The sequence below is a fragment of the Pituophis catenifer genome, unplaced genomic scaffold (genome assembly GCF_029215685.1).
Source record: "Pituophis catenifer annectens isolate HBS135680 unplaced genomic scaffold, rPitCat1.0.hap2 SCAF_1, whole genome shotgun sequence".
In the NCBI taxonomy this organism is placed as follows: Eukaryota; Metazoa; Chordata; class Lepidosauria; order Squamata; family Colubridae; genus Pituophis; species Pituophis catenifer.
The window spans coordinates 36,907,774-36,929,009 of record NW_027256881.1 but is presented as its reverse complement, the minus strand read 5'-3'; the positions used below and the strand labels follow the sequence as shown (position 1 = coordinate 36,929,009).

The window sequence follows — 21,236 nt, the reverse complement described above, 5'->3', positions numbered from 1 at the left end:
GGGTGGGCGAAGCCTCCCACTGCCACCACTACCAGTTCACCTGATCTGGGGCGAACAGGTAGCAACCCACCATTGACAATGGGCTACTATGCTGTGTCTACCACCATGTTTGCTTTATTGCAAGTGTTACTGTGAACCATTTCAGTTTTAGACAACAAAATAATCAAATGCATCTTTAAAAATCAGGACCACATTAGCTAGGGAGGGCAGGAATCATTGCTTTCTGGCTTGCTATTTCAATTCATTGTCCCTGCTATCAGTAAGAGAAAGGCCTTGGTTGATATCAATTGATGTTTTTCTCCATAGTTATTTATTGTCACGACGACTCTAGCAGCAGAGGTAAAAGTTGCTTCTTTCTTTCATGCTGCAGTTCTAACAATCCCTGCAGTGTCTAATGTGTTTACAAGACTGGCACAGTTTCTATGAAAACATAGATTTCCATACTGTCATTGTTTCCTCTTCCTGGTAGGAAGCAGTTTGGAGTGCTTTATGGCTTGGGTCCTAGTAACTTTACCTACCTAAAGAGGCAGAGACAGGAAATGCCCCTTTTCTATTGCTTTTCCAACCTTTGAAATAATCGGCTGCCCGTATAAATATAGCCTCTCCCTATCGACATTTAGGAGATATTTAGGTGCTTAGGGGTAGCACAGAAATAGTGCTAAATAACAAACAAACAAACAAACAAACAAACAAACAAACAGATGGATGGTTCTTATAAACTTCAAAGCCATCCAGTCAGCTTTTGCCTTAGAAATTCTGCTGTGATTGCTGATGTCTTGGAACCAAAGGTAGGATGACACAAAAGTTTCTGCAGATGATAAAAAAGGATCACCACAGAGTTGCATTGTTTCAAATAAAACATTTGTTTTACTGCAGTTTCAAGTACATTGCAACCTACCCAATGATAAACTAAGCTCAGCCTTCAAACCCAGCACATTTTGGGATCTAGAAAATGCTTTTGAACAGAGTCCTTGGGTGGAAACAGCCTTAATACTGCTGAAATTCAACTCATAACCTTCATATAGTTCCCCAATCTTTGTTTAGTGCAACAATAAATTTACTTGTTTAAAAGAAGACTGTGAAGTAATACTTTTAAAAAATTATTTGAAGTTTACTTAATAGCTAAAGGAACCTTAAATATACAAACTGTTTACTGAATTGAAATATACAAAATTTGGAACATTCATATTATTTTAAACATAATCTAATATTTAAACCAAAATTAAACAAATTCACATAATAATTACTAGAACATTCAAGCATTTTTCCTGAATTTCCAGATTATCTCTCAGATATAGGCATAAATGTTGCAGTAGGGAGCTTTCTGGCTTTCATACAAATTTATACAATCAAAAACGTCTTCTACAAGTATTTTATAACTGATTAATACATTCCAAAAAACATACTATGGTCTAGTATTGGACAATGGTAGACCAAACTAGCATGATCCAATACTCCCTGATGTTAGCCTATGTCAAAACTCATCAAAAAACTCATTCAGCTATTGCTATGACCCATATGAAAAGATTCTTTCATCAGTTTTAGATAATCCTCGTTTAGCAACTGCTTCAGATAGTGACTGTTCACAAATACAATAGTAATAAATAGCAGTAAAAACATTTTCCACTTCTGCACTTGACCATAATATACATCAAAATGAGACTAATGCTTGTGTGACTATGAGAGAACTTTATCAAAATGGCAACAACCAGTGATCTTTGTGAGGCCTCTCAGCCGTGTGGTTTGTTTAATGTTTGTATCACTTAGCAACTATTTCACTGGAATCAATTGTGGTTGCTAAACAAGGACTGCATGTAGTGAGTTAGATTATCTAATCTTTTGCCTGACAGCAGGAACAAAAAACATTGTGCCATTTAAAAGTGAAAAAGGCCATTACAGGATGGAATACACACCAGAAAAAAATTAAGGCAGTCAAAATCAAGGGGAAAACATCAATGGAATTCTGTGTGGGAACAGGCATCTTGCCCAGCTCATCTCTTCCAAAATAAACCAGTACTCCAAAGACTCTGAAGGATTAAAAACTGGGTTTCAGAAGGTAATCTAAATATGTGTCAGTAAGTGTTTTACAAAGCATAACAAAGTTTTTAAGCAAATACCCCAAATTTTCACATATTTTAAAATCTGAATTTACAGTCTAACATTCAAAGGTAGTTAAAAAGTTGCTTGCTTCTGATGTTAGCTTTTATATGCTTGCATCAAAAAATGGCAAAATGTCTGCCTAAAGATTAAGTGCTTTTCTTATAAAGAACATCAAATAAATCAGAGATCATCAGCAAATGTTCATTAAAAATGAAAGGATATTTGTTATAATAATTTGGTTTGATTTCTGATAAGCTGCTGCTTTAAGCGGTCATGGATTATTTTTTTCAAAATGAGTGTTACTGATTTTGTGTGATACTAAAAGTATTTGTGATCCCAGGACAATACTGGGCACCTTAAGCTACCACCTTAAGCATCAGCTTCCCTTATTGAAAGATTTAAAACTTTTAAAAATATATATTTTACTTATAGCCCTTTTTCAAAGGAACCAATCAGATCAAATTTCCTAGACTCATTTTCCCCAGGCAGTAAATCCCTAATATTATAGCATGTGAAGTGAATCCATGTAGTGAAGAATTGCTCCTAAAGCCCAACTGGTTTCAATGTTGTTGATCTTCTGGGCCAGCTATAATGAAAAGAAAACATGATTTAAAGTTTTGGAAATAGAGATGTTTCTGTGGGCTGCTTAAAACATTGTGATCTATATATTTCAAGAGACTGCAGTGCATAATAGCCTTCGATGTAGTACACACATACCCAATTTACGTGTTGCCTTAGTTTTACTAAATAGCATTTGGAATCCATGAGTTCCTAAATTTTATAAGAGGAAATAATATATCTTGGCTGTAGAATTTGAAACTTATAAAATAGCAATAGCAATAGCACTTAGACTTATATACTATTCCATAGTGCTTTACAGCACTGCTCTCTGAGCAGTTTACAATGTCAGCATATTGCTCTGGGTCCTCATTTTACCAACCTCGGAAGGACAGAAGGCTGAGTCAACCTTGAGCCAGTCAGGATCAAACTCCTGGCTGTGGGCAGTTAGTCTTCAACTGCCTAACCACTGCGCCAGCACAGCTCCTAAAACCCTAGAATCTAAAATTGTGCAGGTAATGCCTGATGAAGGTTTATGAAATGGAGCAAATAAATTTTGTACACTTTAAAATCAGAAATTTTATTTTGCACATTTAAGACCATTGTACATGATTCAGGGTGGGATGCAATGTCTGGGGTAGTTTCTCTCTTCCTGTGCCTCTTTAAGGTACTTTAGTCTGTTTCTTCCCCAATGTCTACTACTGCTTTTTCAAAATCTTTCTCTAACTCAAAATGTTATCTCAAAATTCTGAAAGAATAAATATTTCCAAAGTTGAAACTTTATTATTTTTTAAACAAACTATTTATTTTTGATAGATGTTTGTGAAACAAAATTTTGGATATCCCTTTCCTCTAATCTTAGTACTTTCAATATTGATATTAGAATTCTACTCTAAATATTGACATTAAAAGTTATTACCTTAAGAATGTGATTCTTTGGAAAGCCCAGTTCTTTCAGCAGCAAACTGATGTAACTAAGATCCATGCATAAGAAAGGATGATTTCCTTGCTGAATCTCCATTGTTTTACACACTGGGTAATTAAAAAAATCAAAATGTAAAAGCAGGCTGTTGCTAGAACTATTCCCATATAAACACTTTCCTCTGGATACTAAAGAGCCTTTGTTGGATTGTATTTTATAAAGCTTCCTTAGATCTTGAGGTAAGCATACAAGCAACAGTACTTACCTTTCTTTGCTGCACTTTCAAACTTGCTGACTGGTAGGATTCCTCCCTTTTTCTTATCTAAAGAAAGAGAGGGGGAAAAACAGTTCTGCAGTTCTAGAACAGAAAAGGAGTGCAGTATTGGCAAAACAGCTGCTACTCTAATTGATTAATAAATGGTTAAGTAGACAGTATTGTGTGCATTTCAAGCACAGATCTTTAGGTTTAGTGCTTATTAAAATAAGAATGTGTCTTATTTTCAGTCTTTAACAGGGAAAAATACCCTTCAATATTCATAGAATTACAGAAATGAATAGACATTCAATTGTACTTAAGATTTCTATGTTCTGAGAGGTTTTCACAAATTATTGCACTAAACTAATAAATAAAATAACAATGCAAATAGCACATTAAAAAATAAGCATAAATGTGGGAAGTTTCCGGTGAGCCATTATAGGAAACTGATATTCCTGTAGAAAAGCAGAACATATCACAGCTGAAATTGTACCTGAATGCAGGATTTGGGCTGCTGAAATCTGAGATCCCAAGATTACCCACATGTATTCTGTACAGGAGTGGGGGGGGGGGGTTGGCAAGCAGATGGCAGGACCTGCATTTTTGTGGTTGGCTTGTCATCAGCTAGGCATCATGAAATTCCATTATGCTTGTAGTTGCTAATGTTTCCTATATGGACTTTAAGTTCTAGGTTCATCTCTTAATCATTCTGGGTTTAATTTTTTTGCTGTTTTTAAAGATTGAGAAGCTATAAATTGGCAAGATTTACTATAGTATGTCTCCTTTAACTATTTTTTAAAAAAAGTTTAACTATGAGTTAAAGATTTGTACTTTGTGGAATATACAGCAAAAAGATAATTACTGTTGGCTTTAGAAAGATTTAAATGTATTAAAGGCTTAGATGACCTTTAGATTTTATATATTTATTTAATTTATATCTAGATTATTAGTTATTCCAATCAGTTTTGTATTGTATTGAAGATAAGCATTCACTACACCTACCTCTCTGCTGAGGTAGATGTAGAGAATGCTTATCTATATTCAACTGGCTTGCTTCTCAGAATATCATAGGGTAGCTGATCAAACTCTTTGCTGATCAATATATATTATGTTCATAGAATTCTTAAGCTTGGCCTGAGAGAGATGCTTATTTGTCATCATTCTTGCACAATACCCTCCCAGATGGATGGACTAGAAGTCTTTGCTATTAGAATTAGAATAACAGAGTTGGAAGGGACCTTGGAGGTCTTCTAGTCCAACCCCCTGCTTAGGGGTTAGACCACTTCAGACAAATGTTATCCAATCTCTTCTTAAAGACTTTCGGTGTTGGAGCATTTACAACTTCTAGAGGCAAGTTGTTCTGCTGATTAATTGTTCTAACTTGTTAAAAATTGATAAAATTGTTCTAAGACTGCCCAAAGTTAAGAAAGCATTCATTCACTGACAATATTTTCAGCACCTGTTTTTGATAACATCTGACTTCTAACAGGAAATGATTAAAAGAAGTCTTGAAAAAGTAAAATGTGCGTTATAATTAATAACTAGCAACTGATACATAATATAATTTCAATAATTTAGGATACTATACTTCCGTGCTGAAAGCACCAAAGCACTTCCTTAATGAAAGGATTAGCAGTGCATCACCATTGCCGGTGGATGCCCAGTTGTTGGCTCCTTGCTAATGAGTCCTTGCTAATGAGCTCACCAAAGTGGTACCTGTCTATCTACTTGTATAGGTTTGTATAGGAGCTGCTGCAAATAACGGGAGCTCACCCAATCACACAACAGCACTTGGGCTTTGAACACGGGTTTGCAAATTGTCAACCCAGCATCCTAACTACGTGAGCCACCTCGCTCCATATAATCTAGAATAGGTGACTTTTCTATTATGATAACCTTGCATTTGGGCAAACTAATGCGGAGATACTATCCTTGCAGATCTTTCCTTCAAGAATTTGTCATGTGAAAAGCCTGAGTACTTTTGGGAATGAGTGCCAGAATAAACTGACAGCAATGTGAGCAAATTGAATGCCAGTCTTATTTGCATTGTAAAACTGGAGCAACATCATGCTTTCCTCTATGAGTTTATTAGTTCCTCTAAAATAATCCCCTATTAGTTCATTCAAGTTTATTTTTAATGGCTTTCTTTCATCTACTGATGCACTCGAGGCCTTACCAAAGGATCATTTGTAGGCTATGCCATGACATATGTGAAAGCACCACAGCCACTTATCACCAGCTTAGAAAGATATACTTATCTGCTTGTAGTTCTGTAGGCTGATGACCTTAGCACCGTTTTTACATCTTCATAATATGGCAATTGTGGGGGATTTCATAACACCAATTATCTTTAGTTTATCTTTGGCTTTATGAATATCAAATACACACAAAGTTTTTAGAACCCTCAAAATCTAGTTTCTGAATTCCAACTTTTCTCTGATAAATTTTCTCTCTCTCCCTTCCTTTTTTACACCTTCCTTGTAAGCCATGATGCCTTTCAATACTGTAGGCTTCAACCTGTAACCATAATCTCTGTGTAGTCTTTTGGGTCCAGAAAGGCTCAAGAATTCATGGCTTCTTCCATGGGCTTGTCCTACGTGGTGTTTGACTTACTGTATTCATTGGTCATCCTTTGGACCAGTTGTGGGATGATCTGGATATGGAAAAAACTATATCTGATGTTCTGCCGTGGTGAACTCATTTCCTATTTCAGATGAAACAAACTGCTATCCAAAGCAAACGGACTCATTACATATATATTATTTTCTACTGAAGATGTATAACAACAGACTGTCCCAGATACACATGGAGGAATTCTGGTAGACACTTGGGAATTTCCTAATAATCTGGTAGGCAATACCATTTATTGCCTGATCAATTTGACATGCTGCCTATTGTTGCTTTAGAATATCACTTTAATCTCATCAATATTTTACAAGTAAATAAGGATTTGGGGTTAGTTAAAATTATTGATATTTAAGCTCTGTCCAGCACATAGGAGAAGAATCTCTGAAGGCAGAGAGAAGAAACAAGTTGCTTTGGCTAATTAGAATCAATGCCCTGTGGAACTTGTTATTGCATTTGGTGAACTAAATCCAACTTTCTAATATAAGATTCACACTGTCTTTACTGCTTTATTGCTAAATTACCTATTAAACCAGCATCTACTGCCAACTCATAATAGTAGGAAAAAGCATAGAAATCCAAGTCCTTTATTCTGGCTGTCTCATGAATTTTCTTGTTTAGCACTTTTAATATTTCATTATGACATGATTCAAAAAGTGGCCTTCCTAAAAGAAAAAGGAAAAAAGACTATAATGGAATTCATATATTGAGATTTATTACTTTTCAATATCTTTAGCAAATAGTTATTAATTAGCATCAAGTAAGAAATAAGCAAAGATGCAGGACATTACGTAGGAAATTACAACATTGTATAAGGAGGAAAATGGCATGTGGAAATAGTATGTAATTGTTTAAGCACTAGTGGAACAGTTAGGCTCTGAAGCACCATTCCAAGAGAGGTTCTGTGAATTAATGGAGACTTCTCTTTTTAATATAGACCTTCAGTAATTATGGCACATTTTATATTTTTACATTTTTTGAAATCTGTTGAGTTTTGTGGCTCTGGTTTATACTTGTCCTTCGTTACATCAGTGAACTTTGTTCTGAGCTGCCTAGAAAGAAATGTTTTAACTGTAATTATGAGCTCTCTAGAAGAAATAAAATGCTTCCACTATATTTACTCCTGCACTCTATCCTAAAAATGAAGTATTTCGGAAAAATGCCTGATTGCTGGGACCATATTTGGAAAGGAGAAGATAGGGAAAAACTCTATAATTGTTCTTACTTTCAAACATTGTTAGACCAGCACAATAAAACTCTCCCTTTTGTATCTCTGCATTCTATCACAAATCACTTGGAGATCAAACAATATTAAAAAGGTGACATGTCACCTTAACAGGTTTATGAGTCAGCCTTCTGCTGTGATTGTTTTCAAACACCATTCTTACTCATGAGTGTGACCGCAAAAAATTGGTAAAACTGGTGCATGTGAGCAGAATATTATATATGCACTCCTCTATTTAGAGGAAGAATGTAGTTGTACAGTTGTAGTTACAATTTCTATTCAAAAGACCCATTTGCAAAAGTCAAGTACCTTTGCAAAAATAAAGAAGTGATCAGGTACCTGGTTTCTGCCCTTTAATTTTGTACAGTATCTTTGCATGTTCCCATTCACCTTGATAATTTAGTGATAAGCAGGGACTTGTTAGTTCTTCGCCTTCTTTCACTGTTAGGGAAAAATATAGAGAAAGCAAGTCTGCTTGAGATACAGCAATTATTTCAATAGGCAAACAATTTTCTCAACCCCAAGATGTTTTCTATTTGATACTTGAATGCATAGTACAGTTATTAATTAGACATAAATTCAGGGTAATAAGCAAAGCTAAGGTACCTAATTCTCCAAAAGATAGAATGAAAGGTAAACTCTCCTTTGAATCAAGCTCCGTTCTGAGTGATTTTATACACATATATGTAGTTCTCTTGACATCAACACAGGAGGTTGCTATTGCCTTCTTCCACAGTAGATTTAATTTTCCAGTCTAGACTGCAGCACATTTCCTATTGTTGACATTACCAACAGACTTCCATAAAATATAAAGCCTCAGAGTGCTGATAGTTAAGACCAGGTCTGTTTGCAATAACACCAACTTCATCCATGACTTGGTACTGAATCAGGCAGCAGACCTGTCATCTATAGTGAAACTTGGGATACATGAAGTGACAATGTAGCCTGGTCAGAGATCTGCCCTACCAGGAGATCCTTCAACTACTTTGATATGAGGGTGAGAGAGGAGGATGGTTCTGATAATTAGAAACACCTCACTGGTGGTCAGGGGTTCTGAGATACAGCTGTGTGAGTGGCTCTGTGTTAGGCTAGGTTGTAGAGACATGCTTGGGAATAAGAATCTGATTGGAAGAAAACACACTGAAGCTGAAGTCAAGTAAGATGAGTTAACTGTTTGTTTGTGTATCAAGTTTTCTTTTAACACCATTGTTACCACTGGGTGGGTAGGAGCTACCCATGAAGGAGCAGGTTTGCAGTCTGGGGGCCCTTTTAGACTCATGACTCCTGTTATAACAGCAGATAAAAGGTATGCTAAACAGCTTTGTCCAGCTGCAATAACTGCAGCTATGGCAATTCTACTTGATGCAGCAGGACCTATTTATAAGTTCTCATCGCCATTTGGATTCGCTACTATAATGTGTTTTACTTGCTCTTAAAGACTATTCAGAAATGTCTACTGTTCCAGAACAGCCTGCATATTTCCTGCTTTCTGACAATGAGAACATGCGACACCAATTTTGTGGGCACTGGGTATGTACAGGACTGCCTGCATCAGAATCAGTCTCAACAGATCTTGTAGGGAACCACTGCTAGTTTTCCTGCACATCTAGGAAGTGAAGGGGGTCCGGCTTAAGGGTTAGGGTTAGGGCTGCTTCAGAATGGTCTTGGCAATCATATATATCTTGATCTCCCAATAGTAACCAGATCTCACTTTGCTTAGACTTTTCAAGATTAGCCAAGGTTGATGTTCATAGTCTGTTTTCTGACTAGGCATATGGTTATTTTAACCGAATTTCATCTGTTTTAATTATCTTTAAATTATGTTTTACTTATGCATTACTTCTAACAGCTTGAAAGAAAAGAGAAAGAAACATAGATTTTAATTGAGTAGTATTATTAATATGTCACTATCTACTTGGAAAAGTGAACATTAAAAAAAAGCAATTTGGGATTCCTGTAGATCATTCAAATCATATATAATACTTACAGGCTTGTCCTTCAACGCCTCCTAAAATTGCCAGTCTTGCCGACATTAATCCAAATCCCAAGTAACTAGACAAATTGAGAGAAGCAATTCTGATAAAGACTAGATTCTTTTTTTGTTTAATAGTACTTATGAAGTAGAGCATATCTACCAGTGGATGACTATAAACAACAGATACAGAATGCACTGGATTTTGCAGCTGTTGAAATTATGAAACAATAAAAAAACTTGAACTTGAGCAGACTATAAGACTATAAATACCACATGTAAAAGAAAGGATATTTTGAAAATGGCAGATTTACAGCTAATTTGCATCTTGCAGTTATTCTAATATTTTAATGATAATTTTATGCTGGATATGGTTGTTTTCTTTTAAATTTCATTTCACAGACTCAGTTATAAACATTTAATTTGCTTTCATACCATACATTTTAAAGTTAGATAGACTAAAGGCAGTGGTGAAATCCAATTTTTTTTACTACTGGTTCTGTGGCTTGGTGGGCGTGGCAGGGAAAGGATACTGCAAAAACTCCTTTTCCACCCCACTCCAGGGGAAGAATACTGCAAAATCCCCATTCCCATCCCATTCTGGGGCCAGCCAGAGGCGGTATTTGCCGGTTCTCCAAACTGCTCAAAATCTCCACTACCAGTTCTCCAGAACCTGTCAGAACCTGCTGGATTTCACCCCTGGCCAAAGGGGTGAAATGCATTCTGGGCCTTTTTAAAATGAACCTCATCACTTAATAGGCAAGTTACTTCATGGTTCATCAGAAGCAAGATGAAATATATTCATGAACAGTCAAAGTAAATATATTGTAGTCTTTATAATAATTAAAAAGAATTACATTTGATGGCATCCTAACGTCAATGTTTAAGTAGTGTTTTATTATAAAATGGCCAATACTTTTATAACTAGTAACTGTATGGTCACATGATAAATTTAAATTGCCCATAATCTGTTGTTATTCCCAAAAGATTGTCCTTGAAGGAAGGAAAAAGTACTTTATAAAAGTATGGGAAGGATATTACAAATATTTAACACATCAATCCGATCAGTATCTTTCTCCAAATTTATATTTTGATTTTCTAGTTCCTGGGACTCCTGGCTTATAAGTACAGTCTGAAAAATCTGATCTGTATAATTGCCCAGCCAATCTAAATTACTCAGACTTTTCAAGGAAACAGTGTCAAAAGTGTGGGTTATAAAATATCCTCTGGTTTTCTGTGTATAGGAGTCAAATAATTTATTGGCCTGTTGTTGTTCTAGAATATGTTTGAGGTAGATTCTTAGAACCCTGCATATATTTAGTCTGTGCCAACTCCATTCTTGTAGTAATCTAGATAAATATCAGGCAGCATAATGTTTCTGATTAAATTTATAATCTTGAAATGACCATATCTTAGACCCTGTGTAATTGAGAGCACCTCTATTTCTCTCCTAACCAAGTTTAGGATTATCAAAAAGAAACATACTGTTTGACTAGAGGTGCCTAAATGTTTGCATGCAACTGTGTATTAGCTATTTTTATAAATAATCAATTACTATGAACATTTAATAATCTTTTAAAAAATTTACTGGACTATATGAAAAAGCTTTATAACAACTAACCTGTATGAATTCAGTTTATATGTAGTATTAAACAAGTTAAATGAAATGATGTGTTCAGCAGTTGAGTTCTCCACAGATGTCTGTAAAGAAAGAGAAAATACTTGATATTCCATGAAAAGAAAATAGAGCAATGTGGTTGGAGAGCTACTAAAAAGCTATATTTAAATGTTCTTAATATTATGTGTTATATCTTTATGCATCATGGTCAGATAACAGCAAGTAGAAAGATCCAAGATTGGATATTTCAGTAAATAGACCAGAGGATGATCTTCCAGTTTATATGCTACTGTTTCCTGTTTATATGCTACTTAATCCAGTAGGCCTAGAATCTTACAGATACTTGTATCTATGAAAATTATGTGCCTCATATCACTTAACTATAGTGGCATCCTATAAGACAACTAAAATAAATACTGCTTGTTAATTGAACCCTACATTCATATCAACTTTATCAGGATTATGCAAAATACAGATAAAGAATAAGAAATAGGAAGCCAAATAAATTAAAGGCATAAAATAAAAGGAAATTTTATTTCCTTTTTCACCATTCATTACACCTCTCCATATCTTTCAAACCATTCTTGCTTCCAATATGTCCATATATTGTTTAATATATTGACATTTGTTCTTTAAACCTTTTCCCTCTTTCTTTTTGCAGTCTCATCAGCCATCCAAGCACAGCTTTCTATTTTCCCCTTCTTTGTGACTTGCTTATCCTCCTTCTGGTCCAACTTTCCAACTTTTATATTCAATACTTATTTGTGGGCTCCCATTCATTTTTTTCCAATTAAATAAAATAGGCAGATGCATGCTCTTATACAGAACCATTTCCCCTAACAGACCATTATCAAATTTTATAAGTCATTTAAAATCTCCTTAACAGAAAGTTCCGGGCAGCGTACAAATAAAATATTAAAACCTAAAAAGAGTATGTAATATTTTAAAAGGGCAAGGATGAATTAAAAACCAGTGTTAAGGCTAATTAAAAGGCGAGGGGAGGGCTTTCAGGGCACTAACCAGGCTCACAGTTGTGTGCTCCTCTGTGAGTCCCAAGCAAAGTTGCAGAGCCATGTTTTTACCACTTTCCGAAAGGCCAGGAGAGTGGGGCCTGCCTTATCTCTGAGGGAAGAATATTCCACAAGGCAGGGACAATGGCAGAGAAGGCACTTTTCCTGGACTGTACCGGTTGGAATTATTTACCTGACTAGGCCCATTGTACACTTTCTCTGCTTGACTGGGTGTGATGGGCTTATCCCCATGGCTTACCCCCATGCCATGTAAGGCTTTCAAGGTCATAACCAACAACCTGAATTGGACCCAGAAGCAAAATGGCACCCAATGCAGTTTGCGCAGTAAAAGTATTACATGGGCCCTTATTTATGTTTGCCTGCAGCTGAAGCTTCTGGATACTTTTAAAGGATATCCTGAAAAGACACTACCTAGTAGAAATGTTGTCTGTCAGCCCTTGGTGGCCAGCAGCTTCTAGGGATCAAAAGCAATGCTGCCAGAAAGGCATTAGAAATGTGCTGCCTGGCAGAATTTTTCCAGCTTTATACTTGCTGTATACTGTGAATGAATGGATGAAATTACAGGTGCTACAATTTTTGTTAGCTCTTAAGATCTGCTGGCATACTTCTAGAGCTGTATCAGACCTAGAACAATGTATCGGAAAGAATATTTGGATAATATCTAAACTATATAGTTTTGGATTTTAGGTAACATTCATAGCCATTTACAGTATATAGCCAGTATTAACCTTGCACAATTCTTTTCAATAATGGAAGCCATATATCTAAAAGCAATAGTTGCTGACAGCCTTCCTCCTCTTGAATAGAAAAACCTACTAGCATCAAATGTCAACAGTGGAGAGTTCATTAAATTCCTACTTCAATACAAGTTTTAAATCCATGCTAAAACTGGCATGTTTTTATACCCCAAATCAAAATTGAAGCAAATCAACAGAAACAAAAAAGTGTAAAAATATCTGGTGATCTCTTGAAAGAGTTGAAATAAAAGGGACTTGTATTCTTCTTACTTCAGTGCTTGGGCGAAATGTGATTTGAGTAGATCCACCACCTAAATCTAGCATTCCTACACATTTCTTCGTTGGATTATTCAAGCTGTCTGAAATGCATCATTTGATAAAGCAAAGTTAATGGAATGTTTATTCAAGAAATGTAATTATTTTTACAAACAGTTCCAAGTAAAACACATGTACCTTGCCTATATTATCACACATATACAGTATAAATCAGACTTATAATTTCAAATAACAAACAAGGAACATAAATACATGGAAATGTTTTTCTTGCATTTGCTGAAATATATTTAAAGTAAGCATAGGTTTTAAATTCAAACTATAACTGGAGTTTTATCTGAAGCAACTGTGGCTGCAGTTTTATGTCCTGGGAACTGCTACACTGAATGCAATAGTAAATCTTGTAGTTTTATATAGCAAATTACTTTAGCAAATACCATATAGCCAACTACTACTACTGTATATACTTTGAACATTTAGAGAGAACATAAATTGTATTATATTGGGGTCTCAATGGGAGTAATTTGGAGGTGGCTGATAATACCCCACCTCCTCCCTGTGCGCACTTTGTCCCCTTCCTCTCCATCTTGCTTAGTTTTATTTTAATTGAATTTTAAATGTATTATATTTATTACTGTTTTAATGTTTTATAGGACATTTTAATTGAAAGTTTGTAAGCCACTTAGAGTCACCTCTGACAAGATGGGTGACTTATTAAACTGACAAGTTTAATAAATAATAATGATATAGAATATAAATGTAATACATTACATACTTGCAAACATACCTGTTAAAAAGTTGACAGTGATCCATGCCGAAATACCTGGTTTTTAAAAATGCAATAAGTAGAGATCAGATTTCAATTTTCCAGTTCCTGTGATTTATTTATCAATAAGAGCAAATTTAAATTGGTCAAAATCACTCAAAAACAGGATGCGTGAGAAAGTGGCACAGGAGACAAATGCTTGTTACCACAATTAGGATATAAGTATCTGATTAACACTAACTGGATCTTAAATTAAAAACTGGTTACTACTATATCAGAAAAAATGAGCTGGATCTTTAGAGGAAAGATATACAGAAAATGTCAATTCAGTGTGCTATTTGCAAGCTAAAAAATCTTAGTTAACTTGGAGCAATGCATGGCACATGCTTTTTGCCTTCACATATTTGCATATGGAAATGGTCATTATGAACTGATTCAAAGTACCTGCTAGTATAAAGTATTGTATAGTATAGAACCGTGATGGCGAACCTATGGCACGCGTGCCACAGGTGGCACATGGAGCCGTATCTGTGGGCATGTCTGTGTTGCCCTAGCTCAGCTCCAGCGCACATGCGCGCACCTGTCAGCTTATTTTCAGGTCTTCTGGGCCCACTGGAAGTTGTGAAACAGGTTGTTTCTGGTCTCCGGAGGGCCTCCAGGGGGTTGGGGAAGGCCGTTTCGCCTTCCCCAGGCTCCTAGAAAGCCCCTGGAGCCTGGGGAGAGCAAAAAACGGACCTACCGGGCCATCGCATGCCAAAAGCGGGGGGGAGCGCATGCGGGGGTGTGGGTGAAGGGTGGGCATTGAATTATGGGTTTGGGCACGTGCGTGTGTGACACTCCCCACCCCCACTTTTGGCATGTGATGGCAAAAAGGTTAGCCATCACTGGTATAGAAAATTCTTCCTAGATGGCCACACAGTATCCTGTGTCAATACTGTGTGTAGCCTACAATTTATAATAAAATAAAAAATTAAATACAATACAAACTGAAAAACATATCTATAGAATTTTGTCTCAACTATACTTCCACTCTCAGAACATGTAAAGCCTAAAAATAAGTAATAGCTAAATAAAACTACAAACAATACATTTCATTAAATAAATTGCTCACTCACACCTACATGAGCCTGCCCTCATTCTGTATAAGATGGAACTTGCAATTCTACCTGGAACTCAATACTACTTAACTAAACTAGCTTCATTTTTTTTCAAAAGAAGCAGTCATTTTTTCTCAGTAAAAGAGATTAGAGCACTCCTGCAGATGCCAGGCTGTGGCTAACATTGGAACCAAGTGCCTACTACAAATGGAAGAATTCCTCAGGAGCTAAGTGCAAACTGCCATAAATGCAAATAGCATTTTCTGTTTATTAGTACAATAGGACAGCCAGTGGAAATTCTCAATTTGTTTCCTGAGGGATGAATTAAAATCTTGTCCTTAGGGGATTGAAAAAGGTGTTGAGGAAATGCAGATTTTTTTCTCTCCAAAAATCTACTATCACCTCATCCTTGATAATCTAACTTTAGACTATGTGGAGTCCTTAATGCTCTCTGTTTTCTTGCAGATATTTCATTATCTAAACTAGGTAGTATCATCAGCACTAGGTAATCTGATGATGTATCTAGTTTGCATAATGAATCATTTGCAAGAAAACAACCCAGCTCAGAGAGTACCAAGGACCCTTCAACTCTGAGCTACAAATATTCTCCTCTATCAGTTTAGACATCAACTAGATATTCTCTAATAAATTTCAATGAATGCATAGTATCTGACAACTGAGAATTCTGCATAGATAACAGGCTAATGTCTTTTTCTTGTTTCAACTGGCTGCAGATATGATAATAGGAGCCATTTTGATTTCTCTATAAAAGGATAGGAAATTATAGTGTAGTTTTTGTTTCATTATGGACTACAAAGCCAGTATTTCTGTGTTTCATGAATTAAGAATAACCGATTTATTTTTTTAACTAAAATAAAAAAATAACATTCTTCAAAATTATATTTGGAGCAGTTTAATTCAAGAATATTCAATTGTTGTAAAACATGCAGTTTGAATTCTTTATTTGTTTGACATATGTGAAACAGGATTTTCACATTATGATATAATGAAAAGTAAGTGCGAAATGCTGCACCATACACAAAGATCTTTCTAGAAATTCTTCTAATTTTAAGTTTATCTATGATCACCAAAAGAAAAACACTCCTCCTGGTAAAGATTTTGGGCAAAAAATGGACACTTATCCACAGCACTCCTTTTAAGTGAGGATTGAAATTCATTTTTACCGATTTATTTTCAATGAACCCTAACCAAAGTTTCAACTAAACTCAATATTATCGTGTGTGTGTGTGTGTGTGTGTGTGTGTGTGTGTGTGTGTGTGTGTGTGTAAAAACCTCCTTTCCCAGATGTAGCATGTGTATGTTCCATTAATATATTAAAGACTCCCAAATATTCCATGGCCAAATAAATTTGGGAAACAGATTTTTAGCTTAATAGAACAGGAATAGATATTCTTTATATTACTCTACAAATATTTGCAAGCAGTTAAAATATTGTAGGAGAGCCAGTTTAGTCAAGTGATTAAGGTATCAAGTTAGAGAATGGAAGACTGTGAGTTCTAGTTCCACTTTAGTAACAAAGCTAGCTGGATGACTTTGGGCTAGTCAATTTCCCTTAGCCTTATGATGGAGGCAATGGCAAACCATTTTTGAAAACCTTGCCAAGAAAACTGCAGGGACTTGTAAAGCCAGTTCCTGAGAATCAGACATGATTGAACAAAAGAGAAAAAAAATTGGAGAGGTATTAAACGAACAGTTGTGTTTGCCCTTAGCTTCACAGAAATTCTCTCTGCACAGGAAGTTTATTTTAGAATCAAAAGCAAACATAGTGTGAAATCACTGAAACATAAATTTAACTACCTTCATCTGATCCATCCATTATGGAAACACAATCATTTCCTATAAAGAATGGAGACTCTTGAAAAATGTCCTTTACCTAAAATTAAGGGAAGATTGATACAAATACATTTAAAATACAAAAAACACAGTCATTCAGAAAAGACTATATTTCTCTGCAGTTGAACAATTCTTCGTTCTGAACAATTTACCGTCTTATATTTAAACTACCTCCTCCCTAATGAGTTTCCATCAAGAAGTAAAAACATTGTGTCTAAATCAGAGATAAACAATGGATAACAATAGAAAACATGGCAAAGAGATATTACTGATTTGTATTATTACAAATATATATTTATTGTTTACCAGGAGTACAGACAATCCTTGACTTACAAAAACAATTGGGACTGGAACTTTGATTCCTAAACAAGGCAGTCAATAAGTGAGTCATACCCAATTGTATGACTTTTTTTTGCCATTGTTATTAAGTAAATCACCACTGTTGTTAAATGAATTTTGCAGATGTTAAGTGAATCCAGCTTCCCCCACTGAGTTTGCTTTTTGAAACTGGCTGGGAGGTCACAAATGGAGATTGCATGACTCTGGAATGCATCGTAAATACATGCCAGTTGCCAAGAGTCCAAATTGACTGGGAACACTGCAATGGTCATAAGTGTGAGGATTGGTCATAAATCACTTTTTTCAGCACCAAAGCTTTGAACTGTTACTAAACAAATGGTCGTAACTCAAGGATTATCTGTACCAGTGTCTCCTAACAGCTGGTTACTTTCAGGAACTGAGAACTGATATACCATCTGAATGTGGTGGAAAACTATAAATCAAATACACAGTAATCTTGATATTCTGGATGCCATAATGGAGCAAGAAGCACCTCCAAAATTAAAAGCATTTAGGGGGAATGAACCCCATTCAGCTCAAATTATTTATGCATTCCAGGTGCAGACCTCTTCCAGATGTGTTATCTGTATTAAGCTTTGATACACCTGTTCAAATCATCCACTGCTTCGTTGGAAGATTTAAAAGAAATCAATATAATATTGATGACACCCATCCTTATAGCTCTGGATGACAAATTGTAATGCAGCTCCCTATTAATACTCCAACATTCATCAATAAGCCTGAACTAATCATTATCTACTAGACTAGACTACATACTGCAGAAGATTTAAGACAGATTCCTGCCCTGATACCAAACTAATTAGACTAATCAAGATAATAAGAGTAGAGAACAAAATACCTTATCCAATAATTTCTGTGCCTTTTCTTCTGGCAGCAATCTTAAACCAGCGGTTGCTTTAAGAACTAAGGGAGTTGACTTCCACAAATGCATAGGAACAGCTTCTTTAGCAACTGCCAATAGCTCATTTATTCCTTCAGCACTCTGACAAAAGAAAATGTGTTGCCTTTTTATTTAAGCAAGGTTTTGTGTGGGGATGCAGGCATGCATATGTTCTCTTATTTTGGCTTCTAGCCTGGTGCCTTAAACGATTAAAACAGATGGGCTCTCATTCAAGCAGTTAAAAAAGAAATAACCATAAATGGGGATGATGCAGGATATTTATTTAAGATTTTGAGGCTGCCTAACTTCTTGATTTTATTAAATGGACTACGGGGGATAGTAGAGGACAGGAAGGCCTGGAGGAACGTTGTCCATGGGGTCACAATGGGTTGGACACGACTTCGCAACTAACAACTACTTCTTGATATATATAAAACACAGCATTTAGTTTTCTGTTGTCCTGCCTGTTCTATGAAATAGCATTCTCCAAGATCTAGATGACTTCAGCTCTATTTGCCTTTTGGAAGATTTTCAGGACCTGGCTTTCCTCCTAAGCACTAAGTCAGATTTTGTGCCTATCCTGAATACTTTCACTAGATGAAGTTGTCTCACATGCAATATGTTTTATTGTTTAGACATGCTAGTACTACATGAAGAGCCAGGAAAATTCAGGTTTCAGACAGATCTTACCTCTATATGACATAAAAACAACTCCAGGTGGAGTCAAGAGCTGAAAGGAAGGAGGCCCCGATAGGGAGAATTAAGAAATATGGTAGCTTGGACTCTATAGGGGGTGAGAAAGCATATGAGATCAAACACTATATCAGGCTTTCCCAAGGGAAGGCAGGCAGTCTGTCAACTCAACAATAAAGAAATCTCTTGAGTGAAACCTCGGAGCAGTTCTGGTTGCTTGTGTCAACATCCATGGTCCTAACTTTGGCACAAGGTATGCCTACCTATTGAAGAATTATTCAGTAGATAAGATACCTTTTAAAAATGGAGACAGAATATAACGTTTTAAACCTTACCTAACAACTAGCATAGATATATATTTCTTCAACAGCTATACACCTGTAAACCTGGTAATACAATGATATGCATGTTTCTTCAGAAGAAATTGCTATTATTATAATTTTTATAATTTATGTTAATATTTATAATTTATTATAGTTTTTATAACTTAACAATAATTAAAAATTATTTCCAGGCAAGCATGGCCTAAATTAAGTTCAAATTACCTTATCCACATTGTCAGCATATGCAGAAAGTCCTGGTTTTAATGCTTTGAATGTGGTATCAATTAATCTAGGAAGTTCTGTTTTTAAAAAAGAAAAATTAACTCAATGTAATAAAGTGATTCTATACATAATTTTGCAGTCTGCAAATCAAAGACACTGAAAATTAAATTAATTAATCAAGAAATTAATGTGCAATCCTTCTTCATAAGAGGGACTAACTACAGAAAAGAAAACCCAGCAGAACCCCTTTCTTTCCTTCTGTCTTATGAGAATAGCTCTTCATTGTATGATGACACTATTTATGTGATTCCTAAAAAAACATATATATATTTCTTATGAACTGCCTTCAACAATTTGTAACTTGAAGGATTACAATATTTACATTCACATGGAAATTATAATTAGACCATGTTCTTTGCATCTGTTGCTCCATCTTCAAAACAGATCTCAAAAACCCCACCACCCTTCAATATATAAATAAATATGCCACAGGTTTTATAAACAGTATTAAAGTATTTGAGCCACCAGGGGGCAGCAAATTCCAACATGAGTAAACAATAAAAGAAAATAGTATGAGGACAGCACAGGTAGCCCTTATTTAGTAAACACAATTAGAACAAAAACTTCATTGTTAATCACTGCAGTCACTAAGCAAAACATCACATGACTATGACAGGCTTATGATCTCACTTCCCCTTCGGTCATTAAGCAAATCACTAGTTATTAAGCAAAATATCACATGATCATGACTTATGATTTTACTTCCACCTTCTCTATTAATTGCTTCTGCACAAGTGGTGATCACATGATCATGGAAGACTGTGATAGTTGACTGCATACCAATTCTGAAGTGCAGAAATGGCAATCATGTGACCAGTTCAGACTGCATGTGAGTTGGGTGTGTGGGATGTTACTATGTGGCAGTCAAGGGAAAGACAGCATGATACAGTGTGCAGGAAGGCTGGAGGGAACTGACCAGAATGATTTATGACCTTCCCTGTTGTCTTCTCTATTGCTTTGCTTGTGGGAAGCAGGCAGAGAAGGTTGCAAATGACAATCATATGACCATGGGACACTGTAATCGTCCTGAGTGGTTGCCAGTTTCCCAAATCATGATCACATGACCATGGGGACACTGATGGCCAGAATTCTGAAGAGAGGTTGTAGGTACCACTCATTCAGCACTGCTGCAATTTTCCACAGTTACTGAACAAGTAGTTGGTAAGTGAGCACTGCCTATATTAGCAAAATTATGAACTGAAGGGTTACCTTTTGGTTTCTGTGCAAATTGGAATACATGTATACGGGTGCCAGTGCTTCCAGCATCAAACATAATTCCATAAAGAACTGCCTCATCTTTTCTTGAGATTTCAGCACCAAGCTGCTTTTCCAAACCTTTGTCAACACCTCTTCCTTTGTAGTCAAAATTCCACTTGGTATAAACAGCATATATAGCAGCACATGTAAAAATTGAAAAGACGCAGAATAGTTTTGGGATCTTCATGATCTCCATTAGACTTTTTCTTTCACTTTTTTGAGCAGTTGTCTATGATTTCCTATAATATGAAAAAATAAAATTGTCTCATAAAAGGCACTATGAAATTTTATTTGAGAAAAATGGAGTCATCATGCAAAATATACTAGAAAGGCTGCTTAGATGCAGTACAACATTAACATGCCATATCAAGAATGCAGTAATGTATTTTAGTTTGTAATTTCTGCCT

General features: G+C 35.7%; 1 protein-coding gene across 1 annotated transcript; it reads right to left on the bottom strand.

Annotated features, from left to right (window-relative positions):
- Positions 1-839: 839 nt before the first annotated feature.
- Positions 840-21,025, bottom strand: ENTPD6 (ectonucleoside triphosphate diphosphohydrolase 6). Its single transcript, XM_070947840.1, has 13 exons — positions 20,782-21,025; positions 19,513-19,589; positions 18,233-18,376; positions 16,999-17,074; positions 14,105-14,140; positions 13,315-13,403; positions 11,280-11,359; positions 9,674-9,738; positions 8,026-8,127; positions 6,986-7,126; positions 3,846-3,902; positions 3,578-3,690; positions 840-2,686 (listed from the first exon to the last, which is right to left on the bottom strand). Exons 1-13 carry the CDS (start codon positions 21,023-21,025, stop codon positions 2,603-2,605), a joined length of 1,308 nt encoding a protein of 435 aa, XP_070803941.1. The 3' UTR covers positions 840-2,602.
- Between the last annotated feature and the right edge of the window lie 211 nt (positions 21,026-21,236).